This window comes from Nansenia antarctica (genome assembly GCF_963989245.1).
Source record: "Nansenia antarctica genome assembly, chromosome: 1".
In the NCBI taxonomy this organism is placed as follows: Eukaryota; Metazoa; Chordata; class Actinopteri; order Argentiniformes; family Microstomatidae; genus Nansenia; species Nansenia antarctica.
This window is the reverse complement of record NC_137674.1, coordinates 33,837,407-33,865,300: the sequence shown is the minus strand read 5'-3', so window position 1 is coordinate 33,865,300 and position 27,894 is coordinate 33,837,407. Positions and strand designations below refer to the sequence as shown.

Genomic DNA, 27,894 nt, shown 5'->3' with positions numbered 1-27,894 from the left:
TCAATCCCATCTGGCAACCCTGCCGCCGCTGTTTCGCATAGGCAGCCCCTAGCCTACACATTAGGAGTCATCATCATGCCGGCGTCAAATCATATAATAATAAAAGAAATACATAGCCTATATATTCGTCTTTTTAAAAATAGAAGGAATCAGAATGTGAACTTTAGCGAATTGTATTCAAATTGTGCTTAGAGGGAATTATTTTCACCGGACAATATGACCGACGAGTTTTACATTTGTCGGACTTCAACAAATTTTACCGGACAAAGACCGGTAATTACCGGTTAACGGAAACCCTGCTGTATATATACAAAGCGACTTACATTGCAGTGAGTGCATATATTTTTCAGTATCTATGGTCCCAACGGGAATCGAACCTACAACATAAGCGTTGTTAGCGCCATGCTCTACCTGCTGAGAACACAGAAAAGCGTGTACCTGAGCGTGGAGGAGGAGTGGTCCAGGGAGACGCTGCTAGAGATGCTGAAGGTCTCCACCACCAGCAGAGAGCGGAGGGGCAGGTACAGGGGCCTGCAGAGAGAAGAGAGAGATCAAGTATATAAACACACAGGTGATGCTGAAACACATTTGCAGGGCTTAAAGTGGGGAAAAGTCCTGTGCCTGAAACTTTTTCTTGGGGAGGGGGGTCACAGTTTGAGATATTGGGAGAGCGGGTATAGAAGACAGCTTCTTGTCTCAATGTTTAAATGCATTAATACTATTTTATAGTCAATACAAAATATATGTCTCAATGTTAAAATGCATTAATACTGTTTTATACTCAATACAAAATAAAATAATATATTTAGATGTCTTTAAAAGAACAAACTGATTAAATCACTTAAGGCCAAACTGATTGCATCACTTATTAAGCCACTATCACTATAACAATAGATCAATAGATCTACATCAAGTAGAATACTGATGACTAGTGACCAGTCAAGACCATTGGACTCCAGGATATCTTTGAGCTCCTGCATGAGGGCTGACGAGTTGGCGATGTTTACTTTCCTGCTGGCTAGGTGTTGTGTTGTTACTTTGGCCAGATCATCATCCAAAAAACGAACAAGGACATTGAGGATTTTGTCCATGTTAAGATTAGTAGCTTCGTCGATATTCATTGAAAACTTTGCTTTTTTAAGCTTTTCACATAGCCGTTTTTTAAATTCCGGGGCAAGGCCATGTGTGTTTAAATAGCTGGCGTGCTGATTGGAAACGGACAGCTTTGTCAGTGCATTTTTGTCTTCTGATAGCTTCTTGCACAAATCGACGAGTGGATGAGCCATTGTGAAAGACAGATCATGTTCAGCTATGCGCACACTTGGATCTTTTGCCCGCAAACACGGTCGGTCATTGAAGATGAAGTGGTACCTGTAGCCGTCGCTCCCGGCAAGGTTGTTGTATGAGCAAGCGCTCGAACCGAAGCTTGGTGACCGGGATCTGAGGCATGTCGAGCAATAACCTTCTTCCCACTACTGCCGTAGACGAGTTTCTTTGAGCACGGCGTACAGAAACAAGCACCCGGCTCCCTCAGTTTGAGGCACCACGTCATAAGGCTTCCTGTCACTACTCTCCTCTATCCATGCCCAGCACCATTTATTCCTTACTCCTCGTTCTAGTATAGCTGTGTCTTCGCCAGGTTTAAGAAACTTGGCTTCCATTTTTATAGACTCTTACTAAAGTTAGCGAGATAGCGGGCTGCTAAAAGCGAACGTCTCTACAAGCTAACATTACACTCATTCAAACTTCTTAAGGCCCGCCCCACTACTCTGCCTCCGATTGGCTAGAAGTCATTGGTTGGCTTGAGCAATGTGATACCATTGGTAGGCGGAACTGTCTCTTTGCTGAAGATTACTTTTTAAATGACGATGTAAACAAATAGCATGTGATTTAAAAAAAAAAATGCTCAAAATTCCCCCGCGCCGGAAATCCGGCACCGTGCCGGAGAACTTTAAGCCCTGCATTTGTGACAGCAGCTGGTGAAAGCGGGAATAAGTCGGCAACCAATCAAAATGTTCTGACTTTTATTCTGAAAAATGTAAAGAAATGTAAATGTTTCACGTGTCCTTGGTCAAGACACTGAACCCCAAATTGCTCCCAATGAGTGGGCCGGCGCCTTGCCCTGTTAGTTCATTTACATTTTTCTGAATAAAAGTCACGTCAAGTCGATTGCCGACTTGTTCCTGCTTTCACCAGCTGCTGTCACATATATCCCATAAACACAGCACATCCTCAGTACAGCTCGGGCAGGTGTGCAGCAGCACCTGTAGTCTAGCGAGCAGCTCCACAGGTGGAGGTGTAGGGTGGTGACGGAGGCGGGGGGCGTGTAGCCCAACACAGGCTCGTCTGACACATTCAGGAAGTCCACAATCTGTTGAACACAAAAACACTCATCAGAGAGCATCATGGTTCCTATTTTTCTAGAGATGTTGAAAATGATATAGAAGTCGATATCCTTTCTAATTTCACTACAAGTTCTTCAAAGTCCTTCAACAAAGTCCTTCACTACAGGCTTATGGAGTTGCTGTTGGTGGTTATAACAGAGCTATTACACCTCAAACGCAGGTGTATGGACCAGGTGTGATGGTTATAACAGAGTTATTACACCTCAGATGTGTATGGACCAGGTGTAGGGATCAGGTGTATGGACCAGGTGTGGTGACCAGGTGTGTGGACCAGGTGTAGGGATGAGGTGTAGGGATCAGGTGTGTGGACTAGGTGTGGTGACCAGGTGTGGTGACCAGGTGTGGTGACCAGGTGTATGGACCAGGTGTGGTGACCAGGTGTATGGACCAGGTGTATGGACCAGGTGTATGGACCAGGTGTGGTGACCAGGTGTATGGACCAGGTGTATGGACCAGGTGTATGGACCAGGTGTGGTGACCAGGTGTATGGACCAGGTGTATGGACCAGGTGTGGTGACCAGGTGTGGTGACCAGGTGTATGGACCAGGTGTATGGACCAGGTGTATGGACCAGGTGTGGTGACCAGGTGTGGTGGCCTTACCTGGTCATACCAGCCCAGGCTGGAAGGCACCACGCGGTGCTGCAGAGTGGCCCCCCTCACCCCCACAGCCACCAGGAACTCCTACAGAGGAAGAACACACCCCCCCCCCCAGTGAGCCAAGACTGAACACCCAATACTGTGAATCTGTCCATTGCGGGTCATAGAACTGTTGACATAATATATATAAATTATAATATTTATCTGTTATCCCTTGTCTGTTATTTATTATGTTTTATTCTGCAATTTATACTCAAATTGTGTAAACTTGTACCTGTACTGGTATGCTTTCTTGGCCAGGTCTCCCTTGAAAAAGAGATTTTAATCTCAAGGGACCTCCTGGTTAAATAAAGGTTAAATAATTTGTAGTAAAAAAAAAAAAAAAAAGGGCACGTCTATCACCTTGACGTTGCGCTCCATGTTCTGGGAGGAGATCTTGATGGCGACAGACAGCATGCTGTGGGCCTCCAGGCTGATCACGTCAGAGGGTGAGGCCCTGTCAGGGGCCGTCTCTGATTGGTAGATGGCCGGCTCCAGCCAATGGGGACGCGTCCTGCAGGGCAGCTTGATGTCAGCCACGGGGGTGTCTCCATCCACCAGGCCTGGGGGGGGGTGAGACACAGACCCATACAGACATATGAAACACTCTATTGTATCCTTTCTTATTTGTCACTTATGTCCTGTACTATAGTCCCTTTTTTTAATATCTTGAATTATGCCTTTTATCACCTTATTGCCTTGTGCTACAATGTCAGGAACCGCCGAAGCCTAACAATTTTGCTCTCTTACCCTTGTGTGCAATGTGACCTAACAATACACTTGAAACTGATAGACCCACAGTCTCCATGTTCAGAAATAGTACAAGTGTTAACCAATTTGGAAAGGCTCTGTGTGAAATGCTAACAAAGGTCTTTGTGATGAGACTTTATGTGGCGTGTTACCTTGGTGATAAAGACAGATGTTGCTGGTGTGGAAGCAGACGTAGTGCTGGTCTTTGTAGCCTTCGTACTGGGTCACACTGAACAGCACCCCGTTCTTCAGCTCCAGCCAGAACTCCCCGTGGCGGTTCTTCAGCACCGTCTTGTCCTCCTGCTGGGAAGAAAGGGTTGAGAGTTCCAGTCAGAGAGAATCACACAACACCTCTATGGAATCATCCAACATTGTATCTCGTCTTATTTATCTAGATGATCGTGAGTGAAGATATTATCAAAGCGTACGGGTGATCGACAGGTGAGTACGCTTTGATAATATCTTCACTCACGATCATCTAGTCTAGTCTCGCGCCTGCGCCGTCTGTTGTTCTTCCTGCACACAGGTAAAAATATCCGGGATCTAGCAGCGTCGCCGTGCAGGACATGGTTGTTACCGTAGCGTTGGTCTGCAGAGCCACCAGGCCGTGGTTGATGGTGAGGATCACAGAGAAGAGGCTCTGGGAGGTTTTGTTCAGAACTTTGGGCTTCTTCCTCCTGCGGGACCGCAGGCCCAGGTCCGAGGCGGGGGCGTAGTAGTGCATGGTCTCCTCGTCCGAGCCGCTGTCCTCCTCTACAGCCACACAACACACATGATATGTGGACTCCACCATGATATAATAATAATAATAATAATAATAATAATATCCCATTTACATACATTTTTCAGTATATATGGTCCCAGTAGGAAGCAAACCCACAACCTAAGCGTTGTTAGCGCCGTGCTCTACCAACTGAGCCACTGAGGACCTCGAGTGTGAAAAGTTATAGTCCATTTGATTGGTAAATGGTAAATGGACTGACTTATACAGCGCCGGACGCCGGGCTGCTCATTGGGAGCAATTTGGGGTTCAGTGTCTTGCCCAAGGACACCTCGACATGTGACGAGCCGGGGTTTAAACCACCGATCTTGCAATCATTAGACGCCGGCTCTACCTCCTGCGCCACAGCCGCCCCGTTTGAGATGAGTGTCGATTGTGAGAGAGTGTGTATATCTCTATATTGTACTAATCACTGTGCACCACATACATGTATTTTCAGCAGCACCAGAGAACATCAACAAGGTTGAAGAAACACTAACGGAAATAAATGTCTTCCTAATTCTTCCTTCTTCTATCACTACGGCTGCCAAACGGCCCCTGGCCCCTGAGCATAGATTACTTTCTCTCACGATGACTGATGGATAGATGATTCACTTAACTGAGATAAATGTATGAAGGGCGTCTGCCTTTGGACGAAGGGCGTCTGCTAAATGCCAAACATGTAATGTAACGTAACGTAATGAAGCGGTGCTTCGTGTTTCTTGGGTAGTCTTACCCTCAGGGCCGGTGGAGCGGAACTGACTGAAGCTGTCTTTGGTGTAGGTGTTGATCAGCTGGCTGGCCACAGACAGCCCAACACCATATGGCATGCTCTCCACTGTCTCCACCGGCGACGGCGCCGTGGGCTCCCACAACAGCAAGTCGTTGTTTATCCTGAGAGGAGAGAGAGAGAGAGAGAGAGAGAGAGAGAGAGAGAGAAAGAGAGAGAGAGAGAGAGAGACGGTGTCGGTTGGGGCTGTGACAATAACAACAACGTCTTCACCATTACGTCATTCTCTTTTACAATTGGAAGAAATAGAAGCCGCACACTCAGGTTCCAGATGCAAAAAGTGTGGTTTATTAGGACAATGGTTTCGGCCGTAGCCTTTGTCAAGTCTTAGGTCATCCTCTTTTACTTCATTAACGGTGGTTTGAACTGGTGTCGATGGTAATGTCAGTGATGGTAGTAACGGTGCTTGAGGTAGCGGTAGCATTTCTTGTATGTTTAAGCCTACTGTAGACAATTGAATACCATCCCCAAGCACACCCCATGTACACAGACTACCTAAACCTTAAGCTCACAGCCACTTTACTACTTGAACTATCTATTTATTTATCTATTATTTATATTATTTATCTATTTTACTAGTAATTTATTTATTACTAGTTGTACTGCTAATTGTATCTTATATTTGTCACTTATGTCCTGTACTATTGTCACTTTTTTTTATCTTGAATTATGCCTACTGCCTTATGGTCTGCAAATTGTCTGGATACTGCTAACTGTATTCTGTCTTATTTGTCACTTATGTCCTGTACTATTCAAATCAAATCAAATCAAGTTTTATTTGTATAGCGCATTTCTCACAAGATGCGACTCAATGCGCTTTACATAATGACAGAGCCGCAAGCAGGCAAAAGTAAAAAACCTGTACACTGTGTGTAGCCAGGAAAATTCCCTTGCAGCCCTCTACTCATAGAGCGACTACTACCAGTTTGCCTGCCAGCACACAGCAGTGAATCCCAAACACCCCCCCCCGGGGGGGCCCTGCCGCCCCACACACCTGTCACTTTTGTATCTGGAATCATGCCTATTATTGCCTTATTGTCTTGTGCTGCAATGTCAGGAACCGAAGCCTAATCATTTTACTCTCTTACACTTGTGTAATGTGACGTCACAATAAAACTTCGCGAAACTTTCAACTATGGTTGCAACACAAATTTTTCATCACATTGACCCGGTGGAAAAAAAAGTATTTTGAAGCCAAAATGTTCAATGTTCATAGTACCTATTATGCAGTTTTTCATAGAAGGCCTTGTTGGGTAATGATAATTGCAAGTTGGGTAAGCACAGCTCCAGGATGAAGCGAGAGTTGCTCATGGTCTTCTCCTGGAACTCTGTCATCTCAGCCACGTCCCCGGGGATGACCATCTGAGGGAAAAAGAAAAAGTCAATGAGTCGTCAATATCATGTCCATGTGTTGATTAATACGGCGGCTGTGGCTCAGGAGGTAGAGCCGGCGTCTAATGATCGCAAGGTTGGCAGTTGGGTGGTTTGAAGTGCTTTGAGCAAGGCACTGAACCCCTAAATGCTCCAGGGTCGCCGTCTATGGCCGAACCCTTTCCTAGAGCATAAAATACCAAATTCCAACAACTGACTGACATGTTGATTGCATGGCAATAAAACAATTCTTATTTATTATATTATTATATTAATGATGAATTGACCACTCATGAATAAGGACATAGGAGTTTAAAAAGGTTGTGGTTTCGATTCCCCCTGGCACCATAATAGTATACTGAAAAATGCAATGTAAGCTTTGGATAAAAGCGTCAGCTAAATGGTGCTGTAAGCAGTGCTAAGCAGAAAGAGATAGCTAGAGGACTCAAGAGGTAGCTAAAACAATCAATAATCAATAATCAGCTTTGCCTACCTCCTCTTGAATAATGATGAATTGACCACTCATGATTAAGGACATCGGAGTTTAAAAAGGTCACAACTACTTTGTGGTCCTCTGTGGCTGAGTTGGTAGAGCATGGCACACTATTCCCGCAGGAACCAAATACACAAAAATAATTCTGCACTCACTGCAATGTAAGTCGCTTTGGATGATCAGCTAAATGGCATATATAAAATAGCTTGTGTAAGCAGTGCTAAGCAGAAAGAGATAGCTAGAGAAAGCAAGAGGTAGCTAGAACGATCAATAATCAATAATCAGCTCTGCCTACCTCCTCGTTCTCGTACATGACCCTGCGGGAGGAGAAGGGCGAGGGTTCAGGTTTCCCAAAGTCGCAGACGTCCTTGAGGGAGTGTGCGGCCCCCTCCTCCTCCTCCTCCTCCGGGGAGTGACCCTCCACCCCCTCGTCCTCCTCCGCGGTCACGCGCTCCAGGATGGAGTGGACAGCAGTAGGGTTCACCTTCAACACCACTCTGTTCAACAAATACAATAAATTAAGAACGAACAGAAGGACAGGGGTGGTGGTTTAGTTAAAGGGGGGTGGTTTAGTTAAGGGGGAGTTTCCAAATCTTAAGACGCACAAACTCAATCTATTTAAAAGGTTTAGTGTAGTGATGTGTAGATGTGGGTGCTGCTCCTCCTGAGACATCTACTCCCGCCGAGCACTGTCTCCTGAGACACCAGCTTCCCCCTATACTGTGTCTCCTGAGACACCTGCTTCCCCCTATACTGTGTCTCCTGAGACACCAGCTTCCCCCTATACTGTGTCTCCTGAGACACCTGCTTCCCCCTATACTGTGTCTCCTGAGACACCTGCTTCCCCCTATACTGTGTCTCCTGAGACACCTGCTTCCCCCTATACTGTGTGTCCTAAAATCTTTACTACCCCCCTTGTACTGTTTCTCCAGTGTCAAAAAAATAAATAAATCTTTCTTCTTCTATCACAACGACTGCCAATGGCCCCTGGCCTGAGCTAGATTACTCTTCCTGCTACGACTGGTGAATTGATGATTTACTTGCTTAGTCAAATGTATCGATTGTAAGTCACTTTGGAATAAGGCGTCTGCTGAATGCCGTAAATGTAAATGTAAATGTGTGGTGGCCTGGGAAAACCCGTCGGATGTCGCTGGCGTTCGTTCGTGGCAAAGAGCAAATATAGATGGAAATCGCGATTTTGGCGATTTTGATATTATGTGGTATTCTAGTACTTTGAACTCCATACTACATTATGGTGAATAAACATTTTAAGAAAACAAAAGAGAAAGTACTTATTTTGATGTTTTTGTGGCGGGTAGTTTGCTAGCGAAACAACATCACGTTGAACGTGTCTCATTCTCAGTTAAGCAACGCACGCACACATGAGCGAAAGGAGAGACGATACTTCCACCTGTGTTATTGCCAGTTTACTGATGCTCACAATAAGCATAAAGTAATAAAATCTTAACTAGAAGACACACAAATGGATCTGTCCCTCGCATACCGACGAGGCGAGCAGACTACCACCGCATCACAAGCAGACAAACGAGACCGGCCGATCTGCATAGGCTCCTCCCCCGACCCGGAGGAGAAAGGGGAGGATTTCTCCCCTTTCACTTTTTTTGACATGCTACATTAAAATGCTCATAACTTTTTAAAATAAAGGGCAACCAGTTATGAATAGCTGAGAACTTCTAATTTATGGAAATATTAAAAAATGAAAATGTCAAAATGCCACCATGTGAAGGGTTTTCCCAGGCCACCACACAAATGGTGTAAATAGTGGACACGTGTAGGCGTACCTGGGCCAGTCGAACTTCCCACTGTCAGACGTGGTCATGTCCCCGTCCATGGTGTGGGACACCCTCAGGAAGCGGGCGGCAGGGACTTCCTGCTCCTCCTGGAACTTCCCTACGGAGAGAAAGGGAACAATTGGGTCATCAATGTGCTTCCTGTTTTTCGAAGCTCCACCGAGGTCAGAAGGCTTATAGAGAATAGGATTCTGTCTTGATTCAGTAATATTCTAATTTAGAACTTTTAGTATCCCATATGACATTTGAATTGAGTTGGATGAATTGACTTTGTTGTGATTATGAAGGGGTGGGTCCTGTGGGGAAGGGGGAGGGAGGGTCTGAGTGTATGTATATGATTGTGTGTTTGTGTTTTGGGTGGTGTTTTCTGTGTGTTTTCGTTTTCTTGTAAAAGTGACTGATAAATGTTTTATTACAACATAGAATAGAGGTTTCTAGATCACATACCCCGGCTGGCCACGTGTCGAGGTGTCCTTGGGAAAGACACTGAACCCCAAATTGCTCCCAATGAGCGGGCCGGCGCTTTGCATGGTAGCTTGCCGCCATTGGTGTGTGAATGTGTGTGTGAAGGGTGATTGAGAGGCCGTTGTAAAGCGCTTTGGAATAAGGTGCTCTTTAAGTAATTTTATTACATACCAACAAGCTCCCTGAAGGTGAGCTCCATCTTGGTCTGCTCTGGGGAGCTGCCGCCCACAAACTCTGTCTTCACCTCCAGGTCCTCCAGGTCCAGGAACAGCACCTCCTTCTGCAGACTTTTCTTGAACCAGGGGCCCCTCTCCTGGTCGGAGCGCAGGTCGGGGATGGGGAAGCGCACCACCAGGCTCAGCACCGGGGCGTTCACTGTCAGAGACACGTGGCAGTTGGCCGGCGTGCGGCTGTCGTCGAGGAACACCTCCGCAAACGCCTTGTGCTGTGGGTCGAGATCAGATTAGACTAGATTAGATTAGATTAGACTAGATTAGATTAGGGTTACAATTGGTCTTCCATGTGGTTCCTGTTTTTCAAAGCTCCACCGAGTCAGCTGGTTTGAGAATAGAGGTTTAGATTAGATTAGATTAGATTAGATTAGACTTTATTGTCATTGCAGAGTACCAGACCACGAAATGCAGTTTAGCATCTAACCAGAAGTGCAAATAGTGATATAAAAACATGATATTAAATACATGACAGTGATAGGTACTGGATGGCAAGTACGGTAGTTTAGAGATATATACAGTTATGGTAGCTATGTACAGTTAAGGTAGCTATGTACAGTTATGAGCTATGTACAGTTAAGGTAGCTTATGTACAGATGTATAAAAGAGGCTATATCAGGAGACATGTGCAATGTGCAAAAATACGGTACGTGCAAAAGTAGTACTGTAAACAGCAGTAGTGCAAAGGGTAAAGAGTGATCACATTGACACACATTGTACAACACAGACGCAACAGGAATGTAGTTTTTTCTTAATTATGGAAAAAAAGGTGACTGACAATACTAACATGACAGCTAAAAAGCCCTAAAAATGCTTTGAATGATCTGAGAGGGGACAAGGAGCAACAGGGGGGGACAGGGAGGGGCAGGAGGGGCAGGAGGGACAGGGAGGGACAGGGAGGGACAGGGAGGGGCAGGAGGGACAGGGAGGGACAGGGAGGGGCAGGAGGGACAGGGAGGGACAGGGAGGGGCAGGAGGGACAGGGAGGGACAGGGAGGGACAGGGAGGGGCAGGAGGGACAGGGAGGGACAGGGAGGGGCAGGAGGGACAGGGAGAGACACGGAGGGGCAGGGAGAGACAGGGAGGGGCAGGGAGAGACACGGAGGGGCAGGGAGAGACAGGGAGAGACAGGGAGGGGCAGGGAGAGACAGGGAGGGACAGGGAGGGGCAGGGAGGGACAGGGAGGGGCAGGAGGGACAGGGAGGGGCAGGAGGGGCAGGAGGGACAGAGAGGGACAGGGAGGGACAGGGAGGGACAGGGAGGGGCAGGGAGGGGCAGGAGGGACAGGGAGGGGCAGGAGGGACAGGGAGGGGCAGGAGGGGCAGGAGGGACAGAGAGGGACAGGGAGAGACAGGGGGGGACAGGGAGGGACAGAGAGGGACAGGGAGGGACAGGGAGGGACAGGGAGGGGCAGGAGGGACAGGGAGGGGCAGGAGGGGCAGGAGGGACAGGGAGGGACAGGGAGGGACACGGAGGGGCAGGAGGGACAGGGAGAGACACGGAGGGGCAGGGAGAGACAGGGAGGGGCAGGAGGGGACAGGGGGGGACAGGAAGGGGCAGGAGGGACAGGGAGGGACAGGGAGGGGCAGGGAGGGGCAGGGAGGGACAGGGAGGAACAGGGAGGGACAAGGAGGGTGTAGCCGCATGGTGAGCGCATCCTCACCAAGCTGACGTGTTTGTTGTAGGACGTGTACATGTGCGAGGCCATCATCTCTGTGGTGACCAGCTTCTGCGGCTGCAGCAGGGAGTTGAGGCGGTCCACAATGCTGATGTCCAGCTCGGACCGGACGGCGCCCAGCTCCACCTGGATCTCTGCCTTCCTGGGCATGGAGCTCAGTCGCACCTGGCCACCCTGGGGAGGAGATGGATGGATGAACGACAACATTTCAGGCGTAACACACCACACAAACAGAAAAACATCATACATAAACAAACAAAGAACACAAACTTGTGGGGCAGATGAGGTCCTGTTCAGGAACCATGATCATTGATGACGGTTAGACGGTTAGACAGTTTGGATGAATGATTTTTATTAAATTAGGAGCTGTACAAAGGACTGGGTAATGACTGACCTAATAATTATGTCCATTAGTCAGTTGTTGCTGTTACAGCTATTAATTACACTGTGGTTAGAATGTATAATTTATCGACTTGTAACAAATACATTTTGTCTAAGTAAGTGAATCATGTATCCATCAGTCATAGCGACAAAAAGTAGTCGATGCTAGGACCAGGGGCCACTGGCAGTCGTAATGCTAGAAGAAGGAAGAATTAAGAATAACGATTATTTTTATTTTTGTATTTTTATTTTTTTTAGAGTAGAGAATCCGTAAGGGGGGGTAGTGGGGGTTAAGAGGTCTGTACAGGGGGGTAGAGGGGATGAGGAGGTCTGTACAGGGGGGTAGAGGGGATGAGGAGGTCTGTAGAGGGGGGTAGAGGGGATGAAGGGGTCTGTACAGGGGGGTAGAAGGGATGGAGAGGTCTGTACAGGGGGGTAGAGGGGATGAAGAGGTCTGTACAGGGGGGGTAGAGCGAATGACGATGTCTGTACAGGGGGGTAGAGGGGATGAGGAGGTCTGTACAGGGGGGGTAGAGGGGATGTAGAGGTCTGTACAGGGAGGGTAGAGGGGATAAAGAGGTCTTAGGAGGGACAGTTAAGATGTAGCCTGAAGAAATGGGTCATCAGTCTACGGCAGAAGACAGGGAGTGGCTATGCATTCCAGACAGCAGTGCTTTTACCTGAGGGCCTCTGCGCTCCGCCAGTTTATACAGCAAGTGCAGACAGGTGGCAGATGGAGCGTCAGGGCTGGCAGCGGTGTCGAATGTCAGCAGCTGAAGGTGCACAAAGACAACATAAAGACTGGCGTCCATCACTGCCAGGCAGGCATGTCAACAAGCACAAAAGAAGCCTGGAGCCATGCCCTGGATGTTTATGTAGCCCGACTGGAGCGCTGTGTGACACTGTGGGGGGGGTGTGGGTGTGTGTGTGTGACACTGCGGAGGCGTGTGTGTGTGTGTGTGTGTGTGTGTGACACTGTGGAGGTGTGTGTGTGTGTGTGTCTGTTTGCGCATGTATGCGTGTGTGTATGTGTGTGCGAGCGTGACTCTGTGGAGGTGTGTGTGTGTGTGTGACACTGTGGAGGTGTGTGTGTGTGTGTGTGTGACACTGTGGAGGTGTGTGTGTGTGTCACTGTGGAGGTGTGTGTGTGTATGTGCACATGCGTGTGTGAGACACTGTGGAGGTGTGTGTGTATATGTATGTGTGTGTGTGTGTGTGTGTGTGTGTGTGTGGTGGGCCTCACCTCAGTGTACTGGACCCCTCGTTGGGACGCCCCGCTGAGGGCCTCGGAGGGAAACAGACACTCCAGCAGCTCCATCTGGCCCAGGGACACGTCCGTGCTGAAGGTGCGCAGGCTGGAGCCCTGGCAGTGCTCATACGTGACCTTTAACCTCTGACTCACAAACCTGGAGAGACAGAGGACCCATGTTGAGGTAAGCATTGGTCAGCTAGATAAATAAAACACCCACAAGTTACATTTACATTTTTAGATTAGATTAGATTCAACCTTTTTGTCATTGCACAAGAGTACAATGTAGTTTTTGCTCTAGGCACAAAGTCAGCTGTAGTCAGTAACCTGGAGCAATTAGGGGTTAAGTGCCTTTCTCAAGGGCACAACGGCGGTGGTAGGCACCTTAGATATGATGCCAGCAACCCTCCGGTCACCAGCTCACATGCAGCTCCCTCCTGAGGTGGGGATCGAACCAGCAATTTTACCAGCGAGCCCCCATTTTACCATTTAGCAGACGTTTTTATGCAAAGCGACTTACAATTAGAGATTATAAGGGACAGTCTCCCCGGAGTAATTTATGGCGTAAGTGCCTTACTCAAGGGCACACTAGTGGTGGTGTTCCCAAGTGGGATTTGACCTCACCTGAGGTGGTCGTGGGGGCAGGCTTCGTCAAACACTCTCCGTGACTGAAGGAACCCTGCAGGGCTGAGGCGATCCCTGCCGACCCTGCGGAAGAACTCAGAGGCCAGGGGGGCCAGGGGGCTGGGGGTGGCGTCCGGGGGGGGCAGGGGGTCGATGTGGAGGACGGCCACGGCCACACTACCCAGCGCCAGCCTGAACACCAGCTCGGGCCTCGACTCGTCACCGTGGGTTTTGGACGAATGGGCTGAAAGAATTGTGGATTATTGTACTGCAAAAAGACATCTCTCAAAAACAAGAAAAAAGGCAGTAATATGGGGGAAATATTACTTAAAATAAGCAACATTATCTGCCGACAGAACAGGAAAATTTCACTTGCCAACTTGTTTCTTAAAACAAGTAAAATACGTTTTAAAACTAGTGTAGTCAGACAATAAACAAGCATATATTGCCTTGATTTAAGATATATTATATTTTATCCATATTTTAATCTGGATCAGAATGATCCCAATTCTTTTTTGCTGTCCAGGACCATCATTCTGATCCAGATGAAAGGTTCTGAACAACCGGGCCCTGGTTCTTACAGGTCTGTCTCAGCAGCTTGTGCTGGAGCGGTGACTCCCGCGTCATGAACGGGCTTTGATCCTGCTTCTCCCTCTGTCTCTGAGGGACGTCCAGATAATCTTCCCAGAGTGTCTAAGAGGACAGAGACACACAATTAGTACCGTATTCTATTCAGTTAAACTACTTTAGTCAGTGTCAGTGTTAAACTGTTCAGCGCGGACGGTGGGTAAAGTAAGACCTCCAGTGGGGGTGGCAGTAGCCTGGAGGTTAGGGAGGCCTGCTAGCAATCGTAGGTCTTTGGTTCAATCCCCGCCTCAGGAGGGAATTGCATGTGCCTTTGAGCAAGGCGCTTAACCCCTAATTGCTCCAGGGGGGCGCCGACTATGGCTGACCCTGTGCCTAGAGCAAAAAAATACCACATTCCAACAATTGACTGACAGGTTGATTGCATGACAGTAAATCAATGAATTTTTTAAAAAGACCAACCGTCCCGTTGCCAGAGGGAGAGGCTCCGGGGGAGGGGGAGTAGTTGCTGTTGAGTGACAGGTCCAGGTCCACGGTGGGGGGGTCACCCAGGGGGGGCAGGGACGACAGGCTGTGAGACATGTCCATGTCGGCCATGGAGAAAAACACATCCTCTGCTCCGATGACAGCAGAGAATAGAGAGAGAAAGAAAGAAAGAAAGAAAGATGGAAAGAAAGAAAGAAAGAAAGAAAGACAACCAAAATAAAATAAGCTTACATGAAACCCAGTACTGTAAATTAACTGACAAAAAAGCGTTGTGTGCTTTCTATTTTGTTTTTATCAACACTATTTCTTAACCCCCTTCCCCCCACCAACAAATATAAACACATATTTGTTTACATTATTGTTTATTTTTCAAAGTTATTTTTTGAGTGGTGCAGTCCCAATCACATTTTTCATTTTATTGGACAGATATAGTGAAGACAGACAGCAAAGTAAGGAGAGAGGTCATGTCAGCAGGGCATGGGCCAGGTTCGAACCCATGCCAACATATGTGTGCACTGTAGACCACAGTGCTAGACCACTGGACCACCACAGGTCACATATAAACACATATTAAATGGTGTTCGTCCCAACCTCGGCTGGACACGGTTCTGGTGTTCTGGCTCTCGAAGAGGTCTGGGTCCGCCCCGGGCGCGGCGGAGTCCTTCTTCAGGCAGCGGTTCAGCTCCATGTGGAGACGGTACTCGTCCTCCTGCTGCATTGGACGGTTCTTCCTGTCCTTCGCCCACTCCTGCCCCCCTGCAGAAACACAAACAACAACACTTCACTCCTGCCCCTCTGCACAAATACAAACAACAACACATCACTCCTGCCCCCCTTCACAAACACAAACAACAACACATCACTCCTGCCCCCCTTCACAAAGACAAACAACAACACTTCACTCCTGCCCCCCTCCACAAACACAAACAACAACACTTCACTCCTGCCCCCCTTCACAAAGACAAACAACAACACTTCACTCCTGCCCCCCTTCACAAACACAAACAACAACACATCACTCCTGCCCCCCTCCACAAACACAAACAACAACACATCACTCCTGCCCCCCTCCACAAACACAAACAACAACACTTCACTCCTGCCCCCCTCCACAAACACAAACAACAACACATCACTCCTGCCCCCCTCCACAAACACAAACAACAACACTTCACTCCTGCCCCCCTTCACAAAGACAAACAACAACACTTCACTCCTGCCCCCCTTCACAAACACAAACAACAACACATCACTCCTGCCCCCCTTCACAAACACAAACAACAACACATCACTCCTGCCCCCCTCCACAAACACAAACAACAACACTTCACTCCTGCCCCCCTTCACAAAGACAAACAACAACACTTCACTCCTGCCCCCCTTCACAAAGACAAACAACAACACTTCACTCCTGCCCCCCTGCACAAACACAAACAACAACACTTCACTCCTGTCCCACTTCACAAACAACAACACTTCATTCAACACAAATCATGAGGAAATAACATTTTTGAGACAACTTAAAATATATCATGACCTCATTCCCTCACATAACCAGTCAAAGTCTAGTGCAAGTTCTAACTTTCTTTATCAATGTAGGGTTACTTTTTTTTTTTACTTACTTACTTACGTTACTTATTATCATTGTGTTATTATTGTGTTTTGTATCTGAATGCTGCAGTGTCAATGTTGAGGAACCAAAGCCAAAGAATTTTACTCTTGTGTAATAACCCACCTGAGCCTGAAAAACCTCCGAACATGTCCAGGAGAAGGTGAACTTGCCGTGGAGAAAGCAGCACAATCATCGTGTCAATCTGTCCATCAACGTCCAACTGGAAAATTAAAAAGACCACAACAAAAAGACAGATTGATATTACCGGTATATGCATTTCAGAAGAGGTTTTTTAAAAATGTCCCCCTATTCTGTTATATTCATGTGAGAATGCTACTCTACCAACCTTGGCTCCAGGCATGGCCTGGTTCTGTTTCAGCGTGAGGGACATCTCGATTCTGCCACTAAGGCTGCCGATTTGCATGGGTTCAAAGGGCATGGCAGAGGACACAGGCTCTGTAAACTGGGGGTGTGGCTCGCAGATGATTCTGGGGTTCCAGCTGGGCGAAAGCTTCGCCTCTGTCTCCTGTAGGAGTGCAGAGAGAGAGAGAGGGTGGGGCAGTTGAGGAGGTGACTACAGTTTTTGTTTGTGCCTAAAGAACAAAAGGAGGCCATCGGGGTGCTCATCACTCACGGCTGGGGTGGGGGAGGACTTAAGGCCAGCCCGGGCCGTCTCAGAGAACTCATCCCAGAAGACGGTGACTCCTTCCAGCTGCAGGTTCTTATGGGCGAAGGTGGTGGGCTGATGTACATTCACACTGGAGCTCTCCTCACCCGTCTCGTCACAGTAAACAATCCTGAACACAGCAACAGGAGAGAAAAAAGAAGGCTGCTCTAAGAGATCAAGTCAGTAGAAAACCCCCAAAAAACATTACCAATAAGAGATAGCTTAGTAACTGGTTGGAGACGAATACTTGAAGATGGATTTGCAGGTTGTTAACTATTTATAGCGCCGTGCAACTTACTTGTTGATTCGCATCTCCAGAGCGATTCCCGTTTTAGAATTTTCGGGCACATGTTCAATTCTGAGAACTGTGTCTACAAATGTAACCTTGACTCTTCTGAGAACTAAAGGGAGGAACGGAGAAGAAACTGTCATTAATCTTACTGGTCCTCAAGAGGAACGGACACTCATAAGAGAGGGGAGGTAGCCTAGAGGTTAGAGAGGCCGACTAGCAATCGGAAGTTCACTGATTTCTCAGGAGGGAGCTGCGCGGGTTGTGGGATGTGAGCGGGTGACTGGAGGGTTGCTGGCATCATATCATAAGCTGCTGTTGTGCCCTTGAGCAAGGCACTTAACCCCTAATTGCTCCAGGGGCGCTGACTACGGCTGACCCTGTGTCTAGAGCAGAAAATACATTTCGCTGTACTCTGTGCAATGACAAAAAGAGATTTAATCTAATCTTGAAAAAAAGTGTTGACTTATTCTCTGGTATTGTTGACTTCTTCTATGGTATTGTTGACTTCTTCTATGGTGATAGGTACCCGTCTCTATTGTCTCCGCAAACTTCTCCAGTCCCTCCAGAGGCTGGAAGCTCTCCCCCAGGTCGTCCGTCAGTCTCTGGCTCAGGCACTCCTTGGCCAGCTGCATGCTGCTCGTCATGAAGCTGGACCAGCACATGGGCTCCATCCCTGACGCTGAGGGCACACAAAGGTAAACAAGAGGTTGATGATGTGATGTTGTCCTTTTTGTATTCTGTCTGTGTGGAACCCTGGCTGCAAAACTAATTTCCCCTAGGGGGACAATAAAGAATCCTTTGAACTTTGAACCTTGAAGATTTTCAACCATAATTGAGAATCTCTATCAACAAGACAACTGAACAACGAGACCTTTGGGGCCATTAGACCAGGGGGGTATTCCATCAACGTGGCTAAAAGAAAATAGATCCAGGCTTAATTGGGGATTTTTTTTGTGAGAAGACTTGTGACATTTATCAAAATAAGCCTGGATTTTCCTTTAGCGATGTTGATGGAATACCCCCCCAGCATCCCTCCAGCATCCCTGACTTGATCCATTTTGGTCATCATTAAACCTGCTGACAACAAACAGAACAGAACTGAAGGCGTCTCCGTCCTCCTCACCCATGCGTGGTCTGGGCCTGAGGACCATCTCCAGCCCCTTGACCTCCAGAGCACAGTTCTCCTGCAGCAGAGACGCCCATGGCACAGTGAGGGAGATGGTCTGGATGAAGCCCTCGATCACCTCAAAGGGGGCATCTACCGACTCCAGGATCTCATTTAAAGACTGAGGAAGAGAGGGGAGAGGGGAGAGGAGAGATACAGCTCAGTGCCACAGTACAATTTAGCTTTTAGCCTATATAATTCCCATGAATTATGCCCCTTGTATGACACACAGCAAAGGACTGCACAGACTTACCCATTTGTCTAACGGCACTTGCGCTAACGATCCAGTGCCTTGATAGAGGTCTAAGCTAAGCTGATCCAAGCTCAACTTCTCTTGTAGGAAGTTGCCCAGGTAACGGTGTAGAAGGTACCGGCACGCCCTCTTCTTTATGGACTCTGAAAATGGCCAAGGCATCTTGATCTGGTGGCGGTGCCAAATAGGGCTTGAATCCTGGCTTTATTCAAAGCTCTGTGTTGCTCTCTTTGTGATACAGAGCAATATAGGATGACAGCTAGTTATGAACTTATCTTAATATAATTTGTGACTGGCTGTCGGTCTGTCATCCTGTCGACAGCAGTTCAGGAAAAGGTGAGCTTAAACATCCTTTACATCCGAGCAGGAGAAACAATTCCGAATATGTACTGAATTGTATGGAGATATTATGCAGCGATAATGATTCCGACTCCAGTTTGCTGTACCTGTGAAAGGAAGCAGGAAACATGATGAACCTCACAAAAGCTTTAAGAGACCTAACAAAGCTAGTTACATCTAGTGAGTAATTGCCATGTATACATTACATTTATATCATGCCCTTATATCACTATTTGCACTTCTGGTTGGATGCTATAACTGCATCTCGTTATACAGTACTTGTATTCTGCGAAGACAATAAAGTTGAATCTAATCTAATCTAATCTAATTAAATAGTTAGTTAGCTATCATCTGAAAAGCAAAAAATGTCAAATACATTAGATAATTATTAAAATATCTCGACCATGTTTAGTCGTTTCATCATGTCATAATAAGGGCAGGTAAACGCCGGTGTCGGCACTCTTGACGATTGTGCTACACTGAAAATAATAATAATAATAACAAACCACACCACACAAAGGATTAATCACAGCAGCAGACCAATTATTTGACGATGTCTGACTAAGATGGTCGTTGTGTTGGTGAAAAAAGACAATTGTCGGCCTCCTGTCTTAAAGCGATGACGATCAGATGAAATCCCCCCTGGATTGACTTGTTGTTTCTCATCTGTGTTGAAATTATTGTGAGCCAACTCAATAGCATAGCATAGTAGCATCAATCTCATTACTTTCATGGGCTCAGACTACTTAGTGATATGTATAATTGCCTCTCGACATGTCAAATGACATGATCAGATGTCCTGTTATAAGCGTATTGACATGTTAACAGCTCAGTTCAAGGTAATGTCTAATGTGTAATGTCTCTCACCTTCTGCATGAATTGTTTACAAACACTTTCATGACTCCGCACACCACAGATGCGTCTCCGCTGCACGCAGGGGAATGGGGGTCGACGTGCTCGCAGGGTTGCCAGATGGGATTGACCACTTCCAGCCTAACCACAGTCTAAAAACCGCTAAATCCACCAAAAACCAGCCCAAAACCTATATTGTTACTATTGGACAGGTGCCCATCTCCTGCCCCTAAACTGTATGTCTGTTGCTAATGATGTTTGTAAAATATAATAAAAACCTGCACATTGTAGGCTATGTAGCTACTAAGGTGTGTGTTTTAACTTCACATTTTGTAACTTTCAGGCACTTGACATTTTCATACCGCCTAAATGCTATTTATCCAGCCCAGTGTGATCAAAAGTAGCCTATTCGGCGGTAACCCGCCTCATCTGGCAACCCTACGTGCTCGTCTGAAACGCACCCCCTTACTGCGCTCAACGAAGATTTTTCATCCACAAGCCATTCCACTTGAATGAGTGAAATATATATATTGACACATACTAGAACATGTTGTAAATTAATCTGTACATCATTGAGTGGAACACACACCAATCATGAATCTTGATTCATTTCAGCGTGGGAGGCAGCTAATCAAATGTTATTGGAAATCACTCCTTCATCAGGGCAGAATTAATTAATTAAGATAAGTTATCAGTATAATGTACACAGAACATTTCTAATTTGAGCACCAGTCTCATCGAAGCCAGCTAACCGGAAGTGGGTCGAGTGTGAAGTCTTCATGAGACAAGAATATTTCATCACTTTCCGGAATGAGCCGGAAGTAAACATTCCGGGGGGTATTCCATCAATGTTACTAAAGGAAAATCCAGGCTTATTTGTGATAAATCTCGCGAGATTTACCTAAATAAACCTGGATTTGTTAATAAATCTCGCGAGTCTAATTTGGAGAAAAACCTGGATTTATTGATAAATCTCGCGAGATTTATCAAAATAACCCTGGATTTCTTTTTTGTGACGTTGATGGAATACCCCCCTTGGAAATCCCTCAAGCCCCGGACGAGGTGAGTTACTAGAAACATGTAATGTTTTGCCTGGAATGGCAACATTTCTAATGTCATTTAGTTGGTCTTTGTACGTAAATAGGCTGCTATTGCCCAGGGTACCTACCTATAGCCAGGGATAACATTCATTTGCCACCTACCACTACTAATGTGACGTTAGCCTGAGCTAGCCAGCTAGCAACAGCTGCTGCTGCTGCTGCTGATGATGATGATGTTTTTGTTGTTGTTAGATTAGATTCAACTTTATTGTCATCGCAGAGTACAAGTACAATACAACGAAATGCAGTTTAGCATCTAACCAAAAGTGCAAATAGTGATATAAAACATGATATAAAAAAGAACAAGAATGGTAGTGATGTAACTATGTGATAGTATGTGCAGTGGTAGTATTGTAAACATACATATATTTTAGAGGTATACGTACAGTTATGGGCTATATACAGTGAAGTAGTTTATATACAGTATGAATCTAATGTGCAGAAGTATAAAAGAGGCTATATCAGGAGACATGTGTGTGTTGTGAGGATAACGGTGAAGTCACTAACTAACTAACTAGCTATAAGTAACTACAAATGATGACATGGGGGTGTGTTGTTACTGCATAACTAACCCAACTTGATATTCAGATGACAGTAGTTAGCTACAAGTTTATTGTTTTAGCACATGATGAACTACATAAATGACACAACTACTCATTGTTGCCCTTTGACTCCATACTAGATAGTCCTGTGTTGTTCTGATTTAAAGGATGGAGATAGACGACTGTATTCCAGAGGACTCGTTCGACGAAGACTGTATTGATCTTGGATACGTGAAGGACATGAGGTTGGAGGCAGAGGCGGTGGTGAACGACGTGCTGTTTGCTGTGGCAGAAATGTATGTGTCTCAGAATCTGGACAGCGCCTTGGACGTGGCCTACATCAACGTGGAAATCAGAGAAGGAAATCGTTATTGCCTTGAGCTCACTGAGGCAGGACTACGGGTGAGATATGATAACATGATTTACTAATTGTCATTTGCCCTGTTGCATTGGTGGAGTTATTTGACCACTATCTAGCATTTGTGCAATAGTTATTTGACCATTATCTATAATTTCTCCAAGAGTTATTTGACCCCCTATCTATTTGACCTTTATTTCAGGTAGTTGGGTATGCCTTTGATCAAGTGGATGAGAGCTTGAGCACCCAGTACCATGAGACTGTATACTCGCTGCTGGACACACTCAGCCCCGGCTACAGAGAAGCCTTCGCTAACGCCCTGCTCCAGAGGCTGGAGAAGCTGAAACAAAACGGACAATGAAAAAAAAAAAAGCGAATGATGCAGGAGTGAAGCAAGGGCTGTGTTGAGACATCGGGCGAATCTCAAAAGTCGTTCCTTGATTCCTCTCTGCTCGCCCCCCCCTTGTCAAAAAGCATAGGCAGAGATGATATGATGTCACCTGTTTGCGAGAAGATGGGAAGGGAGAGAGGATGCAAGGAATCAAGGAAAGAATCTTCTGATTCACCCATCAATATATATATATCGATATATCTGGGTACAAACATGGCAACCTTTTTTTGTTAATGCATTTACCTGGCTAACTACAGTACTACAAATGAGAAGTGGCAGCCACCTATTCCTTAGGTAGGTCAACTGGTTTTATTGTGGCTTATGTTGATTACTTTCTTGTCCTCTGAGCCAGATACATAAGGAGGTGCATGTCTCATTGATGCAGCCAAAGAGAGAGAGAGATATGAACATTTTACAAGATTCATTTTCCAAAAGCCCTCTCAATATCGCTAGTCATAAACTGCCTTAACTAGTGACCATGGTCATGTGCTTGGGGTCAGATTCATGTTAAGTACAACAACAACAACAACAAAAAACAGTTCCATAACATGTTGCATCATGAGTGTTGTATCATGTCATATTAAGTATTAGTGTAAAGTTGTGTTGTTTCATTATGTCCCATCAAACATTTTATTTCTGGATAATATTGACGAAGGGAAAGGTTAACATTCTGTATTGGAAGTGCTTGAGAGGTGTTTTGACAGGAAAGTGTCATGAGTATTTAAAATAATTTAATACATTCCACTTAAAAACGAGGTCTGGCCAGGGGGTCAGATTCCAGATAGTTAGTTGCAGTTTTGTGTGGTTACTTTGAGGGTCCCATAGTGTTTTAATTTGCTCTATGTTATGGTCCTCTATTTTAAATGTTCCATGTTTCGGTCATAAGCACAGAATATTGGGGTTGTTGTTTCTGTTGATTCCAGGTGTTAGAGTCAACATAGTATTTTCAGTAATTCCAAGAGTCAAGAGATTGATCCTTGTGAAACTGCTTAAAAATATTTGACCACATGATTTTCACTATTCTGACAAGTTTGAACATTTATTCAAGCCTGTCAACCTTTGTACTAAGAATTGAGCTTGTTTCTGAAGAGGTCTATAGTGCATTGCAGAAAACGAAATCACCAATAACAGTTAGCAGTTCACCCTGTATAAATCATACTAGCATTTGTACTGATATTATTTATGCGACTGACCAATACAACTAAGAAAATCAGTGTTATTATACATTTCTATAGCACTAAAGCTTCTTATCGCTTTTCAAATGAGTGACAATGTATGCATCAGTGGTGCACAAGTAAACTCTTTGTCATCCAGTGTAATAAAGTCATGATCTTGAAAATTCTGTTGCAGATTCTGTGTTATTTTAGTAGAAGGTCTACAATAGCATAGTATGCAAAGTATGTAGTAGATTCCATGGGTTGTCCTAAATTCAACTGAAATGAAAGCACATGAACAAGAAACAACCCTTATATTAATTAGTCTTTATTGGATGAAACCATTTAGAAATCCTCATTAAAAAAGAATTTAACACATTTAACTATTGCTTGGTAGTCGTCAAATCTAAACTTTTTTTTTTTTTTTACAACCCAAAGGAAATATACAATACATGCCAAATAGCTTATCTGACTACATAGCAGCCAGTAAAAAATAAGCAAATATTTAGAAAAGTGTACTTCATTGGAATGTAGATAAAGTCCTGACATCAATCAATCATTCACATGAAAACGAATACTTGACATTTTATATCCAATCCTGTTAAATCATTGGCAGACCTTAGTGCGCAGACTTCAGCCAGACAGTTATCAGTTATGAGTAAACACTCAGCAGCGAAATTCTTAACGACCGCTCCGCAAGTTAAAAGTATCAAAACAGCTGGTAAAGCTAAACATTAAAAGCCGAATGAATCCCAATACTTAAAATCGAATTAATCAGGGAAATGTAACATTTCCAGGCATTATCAGTAACACATTAGAATCCCTTTTAAAACATGGCCACCAGAGGGCGCTGTGGACAACTCAGCTCACGATCTGGACCGGGAACCTGATGCAGAACAAGTCTTTACCGTTGTCGTCTCTGAGTTCCCACTCCACCACGAGCCTTATCTATAAAAACACACAGAAACACACCTTATCTATGAATACACACCTTATCTATAAATACACACAAACAAAAGAGGCTGGACTGGGTGAAACAGTGCAAACCCACTGACTGGGTGAACAGTGCAAACACACAAACTGGGTGAATAGTGCGAACACACAAACTGGGTGAATAGTGCGAACACACAAACTGGGTGAATAGTGCGAACACACAAACTGGGTGAATAGTGCAAACACACAAACTGGGTGAACAGTGCAGACCCACTGACTGGGTGAACAGTGCAAACACACTGACTGGGTGAACAGTGCAAACCCACTGACAGGGTGAACAGTGCAAACCCACTGACTGGGTGAACAGTACAAACACACTGACTGGGTGAACAGTGCAAACCCACTGACAGGGTGAACAGTGCAAACCCACTGACTGGGTGAACAGTGCAAATTAACACACAAACTGGGTGAACAGTGCAAACACACAAACTGGGTGAACAGTGCAGACCCACTGACTGGGTGAACAGTGCAAACACACTGACTGGGTGAACAGAGCAGACCTAATGTTTGCTTTAAATAACTTTTAAAGGTCAAACTTTGAGGAAATGAAAGTGCGACTGAGACACACAAAAAAAAACACTCATTTCAACTTCCTCATCTGCAAATTACATCCTGCAGTGCATTACTTTCTATACTTTAGCATCCTTCATGGTCAAAAGTTTACTTACAGAGGGGTAATCAGTCTTAACAGGCAGCATGTTCACGTAGTGGTAGCTCTGCTGGTCCTGGATGGGGCACTGAATCCCAGACGTGCAGCCGTCCTCGTTGGGGATGGGGAAAGGGATGGGGATGCCAGCGATCACCCCATGGACTACCGCCTTGCTTGACTGGCTCTTCACCGCTTAAGACAGAGAAGGATAAAAGGATAAGATGTAAATAGATAGTCATATTTGCCTCTAATTGTGGCCTGGGGTGGTCCAGTGGTCTAGCACCACGGTCTACAGTGCACACACTTATGCCCATGTCGGCATCTGTCCAATAAAATGAAAAATATGAGTGGGACTGCCCCACTCCTAAAAAATTACTTTAAAAATAATACTTGGCTCTAATTTACAAAAAAAACTAAATCAAGTTTCAAGTTAAGGTTTACAAGTGTAAGAGAGTAAAATTCTTAGGCTACGATTCCTGACATTGCAGCACCGATCATTTGATTATGTCACTTACCACTGTTGAATGTCACATTGACACCGTAGGACTGTCCTTTCTGGAGCTGGCATGGCTGTTTAGGGCAAGGGTTTATATCAACTAGAGACACTTTACCAACAGCCGAGCCTGGAGAGAAAGGTAAAGAGACTGGTTAGCCTGATACAAAGTAGATTGCACTGAACAAACTCTAGAGCTGAAACAAGTCCAAATTAAAATATGAGGGGACATTATAGATTCTAGTTGAAGCATTAAAGCGGAAGATACATGCATAGAAATAAACTGTCACATGAGCTGAAACAAGTCCAAATTAAAATATGAGGGGACATTATAGATTATAGTTGAAGCATTAAAGCGGAAGATACATGCATATAAATAAACTGTCACATGACAGTTTCCTGTTTGTTGACTGTAAGACCTTTGCAGGGGGGTATTCCATCAACGTTGCTAAAGGAAAAATTATTATATTATTATAACTCTCATGAGAGCTTTCAAAAATAAACCAGGATTTTTCCTTTAACGATGTTGATGGAATACCCCCCAAGTAGTGGCTGCAGTGCCAGGACATAATATCTGAGGAATGTATACATGCTTCTAGAACAAGGAGGTGTCCAAAGTGTTGACAAAGTGTTGACATTGTCTTGGTGACATGGTGAAAATAAAGTAAAAAAAACAAAAACATGATGAGTCATAGTACATCACAAGATGTGTGGTTGTGGTCATACACGTTTCTTTTTTTCTTCGAACAAAGAGAACTCACATAATCACACGATCATAACTTTACAGCTCAAGTCTTCACCAGCTTTTGTAGTTTGTAGTATGATTCGCCACTTTTAATCTTTTTCAGAACTTAAACAATTTCACAACATCGCTATTATACAGTAGCGGTTCAGCTGAGACATGAGTCAGCAGAGACCAACTGTCTGTCGCACTTTGTTTACCAGCTACTAAAACATGACAAGTCAGGGCTAGTGAGTGCTTCAGCATTCAGACATGAAATCAGTTCATTGTTTATACATATTTATATTTAAAAAGTTCACTCTCACAAGCTTATTTGCCAGTGACATGACTTGCAGCCCCAGAGAATATTTCCTATAAAAAAATATGTAAAAAGTATGTTTACTGTGTCCATGCTTCTTTTAACAATTATTGTCTGTGTTTTCACGAATGCTACTGTGTACAGTACAAAAGAAAACGTATTCAGTATTTTAATACATTTTGAGCGATGTGTATTCTGTATCTGAAAACAGTCGATAGTTGTCTTACCGCAGTCGGCAAACTTCACAGGTTCGGCGCAGGTGAGAGCGACCAGAGAGAACAACATGATGATGGAAGCAGCGCGGAGATCCATGGTTCCCTTATGTGAATCTGAGAAAATACGAATGATGAATGATTCTCGCGTGTAAAGACTTCAGAAACGACAGAGACAGACCTCTAGAACAGTCTGTTCAACAGGAGATTATTCAATCATATGACTTGGTTGTGACTGCCTGCTGATGTATATATCTAGTTAACTCCTCCCAGCCCGAAGCAAATGATTGAAAAGTTGAAACGAGGATTAACCACTATTGTTCAATCAAGCCCTCTGTGAAAAGACTTCAGTCATATCTACTGATCAACTGATCAACCAGTGATCATCAATTTACAGTTCTTTTTCATTACAACCATATGGTGATATTATATAACACAACAACTTATTTCATGATTACACACCTTCCTCGTTTCCTTCGACGTTGGCACAAGAACACTCCTTACTTCCTTGTTTGAGATGACGAATCTTCACGAGCCGCTGATTGACGTTAAAATAACAAATCCAATCGTTTTATCTAGAAAGTGTAGGCGTGTCTTTTATGAGACAGACGACTTTTCTAGCCAATCAGCTTTGAGTTTTGTTTTGACAACGCTTTGACAGGGGGTTGACCCGGTTGAGCAACTACAGCGTTGCCAGATGGGGCAGGTTCCCACCTAATGGGCTACGTTTGATCACACTGGGCCGGGCAAAAAAACATTTGGGCGGGTTGGGCTGGATAAATAGCATTTAGGCAGTATCAATGTCAGTGCCTGAAAGTTACAAAATGCGTGAAGTTAAAACACACACCCTAGTAGCTACATACAATGTGCAGGTTTTTATTTATTTTTACAAACATAATTGGCAATAGACATACAATTTAGGGGCAGTGGGCGCATGCCAAAATAGTAATTACCGGTTTTCTGACAATCTAGGTTTTGGGCTGGTTTTGGGTGGATTTAGCGGGTTTATAGACTGTGGTTAGGCTGGAAATTGTCAATCCCATTTGGCAACTCTAGCGACATTGTTA

At 45.1% G+C, this 27,894-nt stretch overlaps 3 protein-coding genes across 5 annotated transcripts in view; 1 reads left to right on the top strand and 2 right to left on the bottom strand.

The window, feature by feature from the left end:
- atg2b (autophagy related 2B) overlaps nucleotides 1-18,866 on the bottom strand; it is a gene marked incomplete at its 5' end in the record, with an annotated part of 35,727 nt that extends 16,861 nt beyond the window's left edge. Inside the window, 25 exons of the mRNA XM_080537694.1 lie at nucleotides 439-531; nucleotides 2,265-2,371; nucleotides 3,007-3,087; nucleotides 3,406-3,605; nucleotides 3,945-4,092; nucleotides 4,370-4,545; nucleotides 5,289-5,446; nucleotides 6,562-6,704; nucleotides 7,502-7,703; nucleotides 9,009-9,117; nucleotides 9,654-9,927; nucleotides 11,376-11,564; nucleotides 12,452-12,544; nucleotides 13,015-13,177; nucleotides 13,645-13,888; nucleotides 14,226-14,337; nucleotides 14,692-14,843; nucleotides 15,307-15,471; nucleotides 16,451-16,547; nucleotides 16,674-16,853; nucleotides 16,962-17,124; nucleotides 17,293-17,395; nucleotides 17,813-17,965; nucleotides 18,410-18,572; nucleotides 18,705-18,866. Of these exons, the coding sequence (XP_080393820.1) occupies nucleotides 439-531; nucleotides 2,265-2,371; nucleotides 3,007-3,087; nucleotides 3,406-3,605; nucleotides 3,945-4,092; nucleotides 4,370-4,545; nucleotides 5,289-5,446; nucleotides 6,562-6,704; nucleotides 7,502-7,703; nucleotides 9,009-9,117; nucleotides 9,654-9,927; nucleotides 11,376-11,564; nucleotides 12,452-12,544; nucleotides 13,015-13,177; nucleotides 13,645-13,888; nucleotides 14,226-14,337; nucleotides 14,692-14,843; nucleotides 15,307-15,471; nucleotides 16,451-16,547; nucleotides 16,674-16,853; nucleotides 16,962-17,124; nucleotides 17,293-17,395; nucleotides 17,813-17,965; nucleotides 18,410-18,572; nucleotides 18,705-18,866 (3,830 nt within the window). The remainder of the gene's footprint in view (nucleotides 1-438; nucleotides 532-2,264; nucleotides 2,372-3,006; nucleotides 3,088-3,405; nucleotides 3,606-3,944; nucleotides 4,093-4,369; nucleotides 4,546-5,288; nucleotides 5,447-6,561; nucleotides 6,705-7,501; nucleotides 7,704-9,008; nucleotides 9,118-9,653; nucleotides 9,928-11,375; nucleotides 11,565-12,451; nucleotides 12,545-13,014; nucleotides 13,178-13,644; nucleotides 13,889-14,225; nucleotides 14,338-14,691; nucleotides 14,844-15,306; nucleotides 15,472-16,450; nucleotides 16,548-16,673; nucleotides 16,854-16,961; nucleotides 17,125-17,292; nucleotides 17,396-17,812; nucleotides 17,966-18,409; nucleotides 18,573-18,704) is intronic.
- Nucleotides 18,867-20,918: 2,052 nt separating this feature from the next.
- Nucleotides 20,919-23,607, top strand: gskip (gsk3b interacting protein). 2 transcript variants are annotated; one of them, XM_080547279.1, is made up of 3 exons: nucleotides 20,919-20,957; nucleotides 21,678-21,939; nucleotides 22,098-23,607. In XM_080547279.1, the coding sequence occupies exons 2-3, from the start codon at nucleotides 21,706-21,708 to the stop codon at nucleotides 22,254-22,256; spliced, it is 393 nt and encodes a 130-aa protein (XP_080403405.1). In that variant the 5' UTR covers nucleotides 20,919-20,957; nucleotides 21,678-21,705; the 3' UTR covers nucleotides 22,257-23,607. The 2 variants fall into 2 exon arrangements, with proteins under 2 accessions (XP_080403405.1, XP_080403406.1); XM_080547280.1 differs by having other exon boundaries at nucleotides 20,942-20,957; nucleotides 21,705-21,939.
- Nucleotides 23,608-23,754: 147 nt separating this feature from the next.
- LOC308175800 (NPC intracellular cholesterol transporter 2-like) lies at nucleotides 23,755-27,356 on the bottom strand. 2 transcript variants are annotated; one of them, XM_080550354.1, is made up of 5 exons: nucleotides 27,290-27,356; nucleotides 26,843-26,944; nucleotides 25,598-25,705; nucleotides 25,102-25,274; nucleotides 23,755-24,388 (listed from the first exon to the last, which is right to left on the bottom strand). In XM_080550354.1, exons 2-5 carry the CDS (start codon nucleotides 26,925-26,927, stop codon nucleotides 24,302-24,304), a joined length of 453 nt encoding a protein of 150 aa, XP_080406480.1. In that variant the 5' UTR covers nucleotides 26,928-26,944; nucleotides 27,290-27,356; the 3' UTR covers nucleotides 23,755-24,301. The 2 variants fall into 2 exon arrangements, with proteins under 2 accessions (XP_080406480.1, XP_080406479.1); XM_080550353.1 differs by lacking the exon at nucleotides 27,290-27,356 and having other exon boundaries at nucleotides 26,843-27,186.
- Nucleotides 27,357-27,894: the final 538 nt, after the last annotated feature.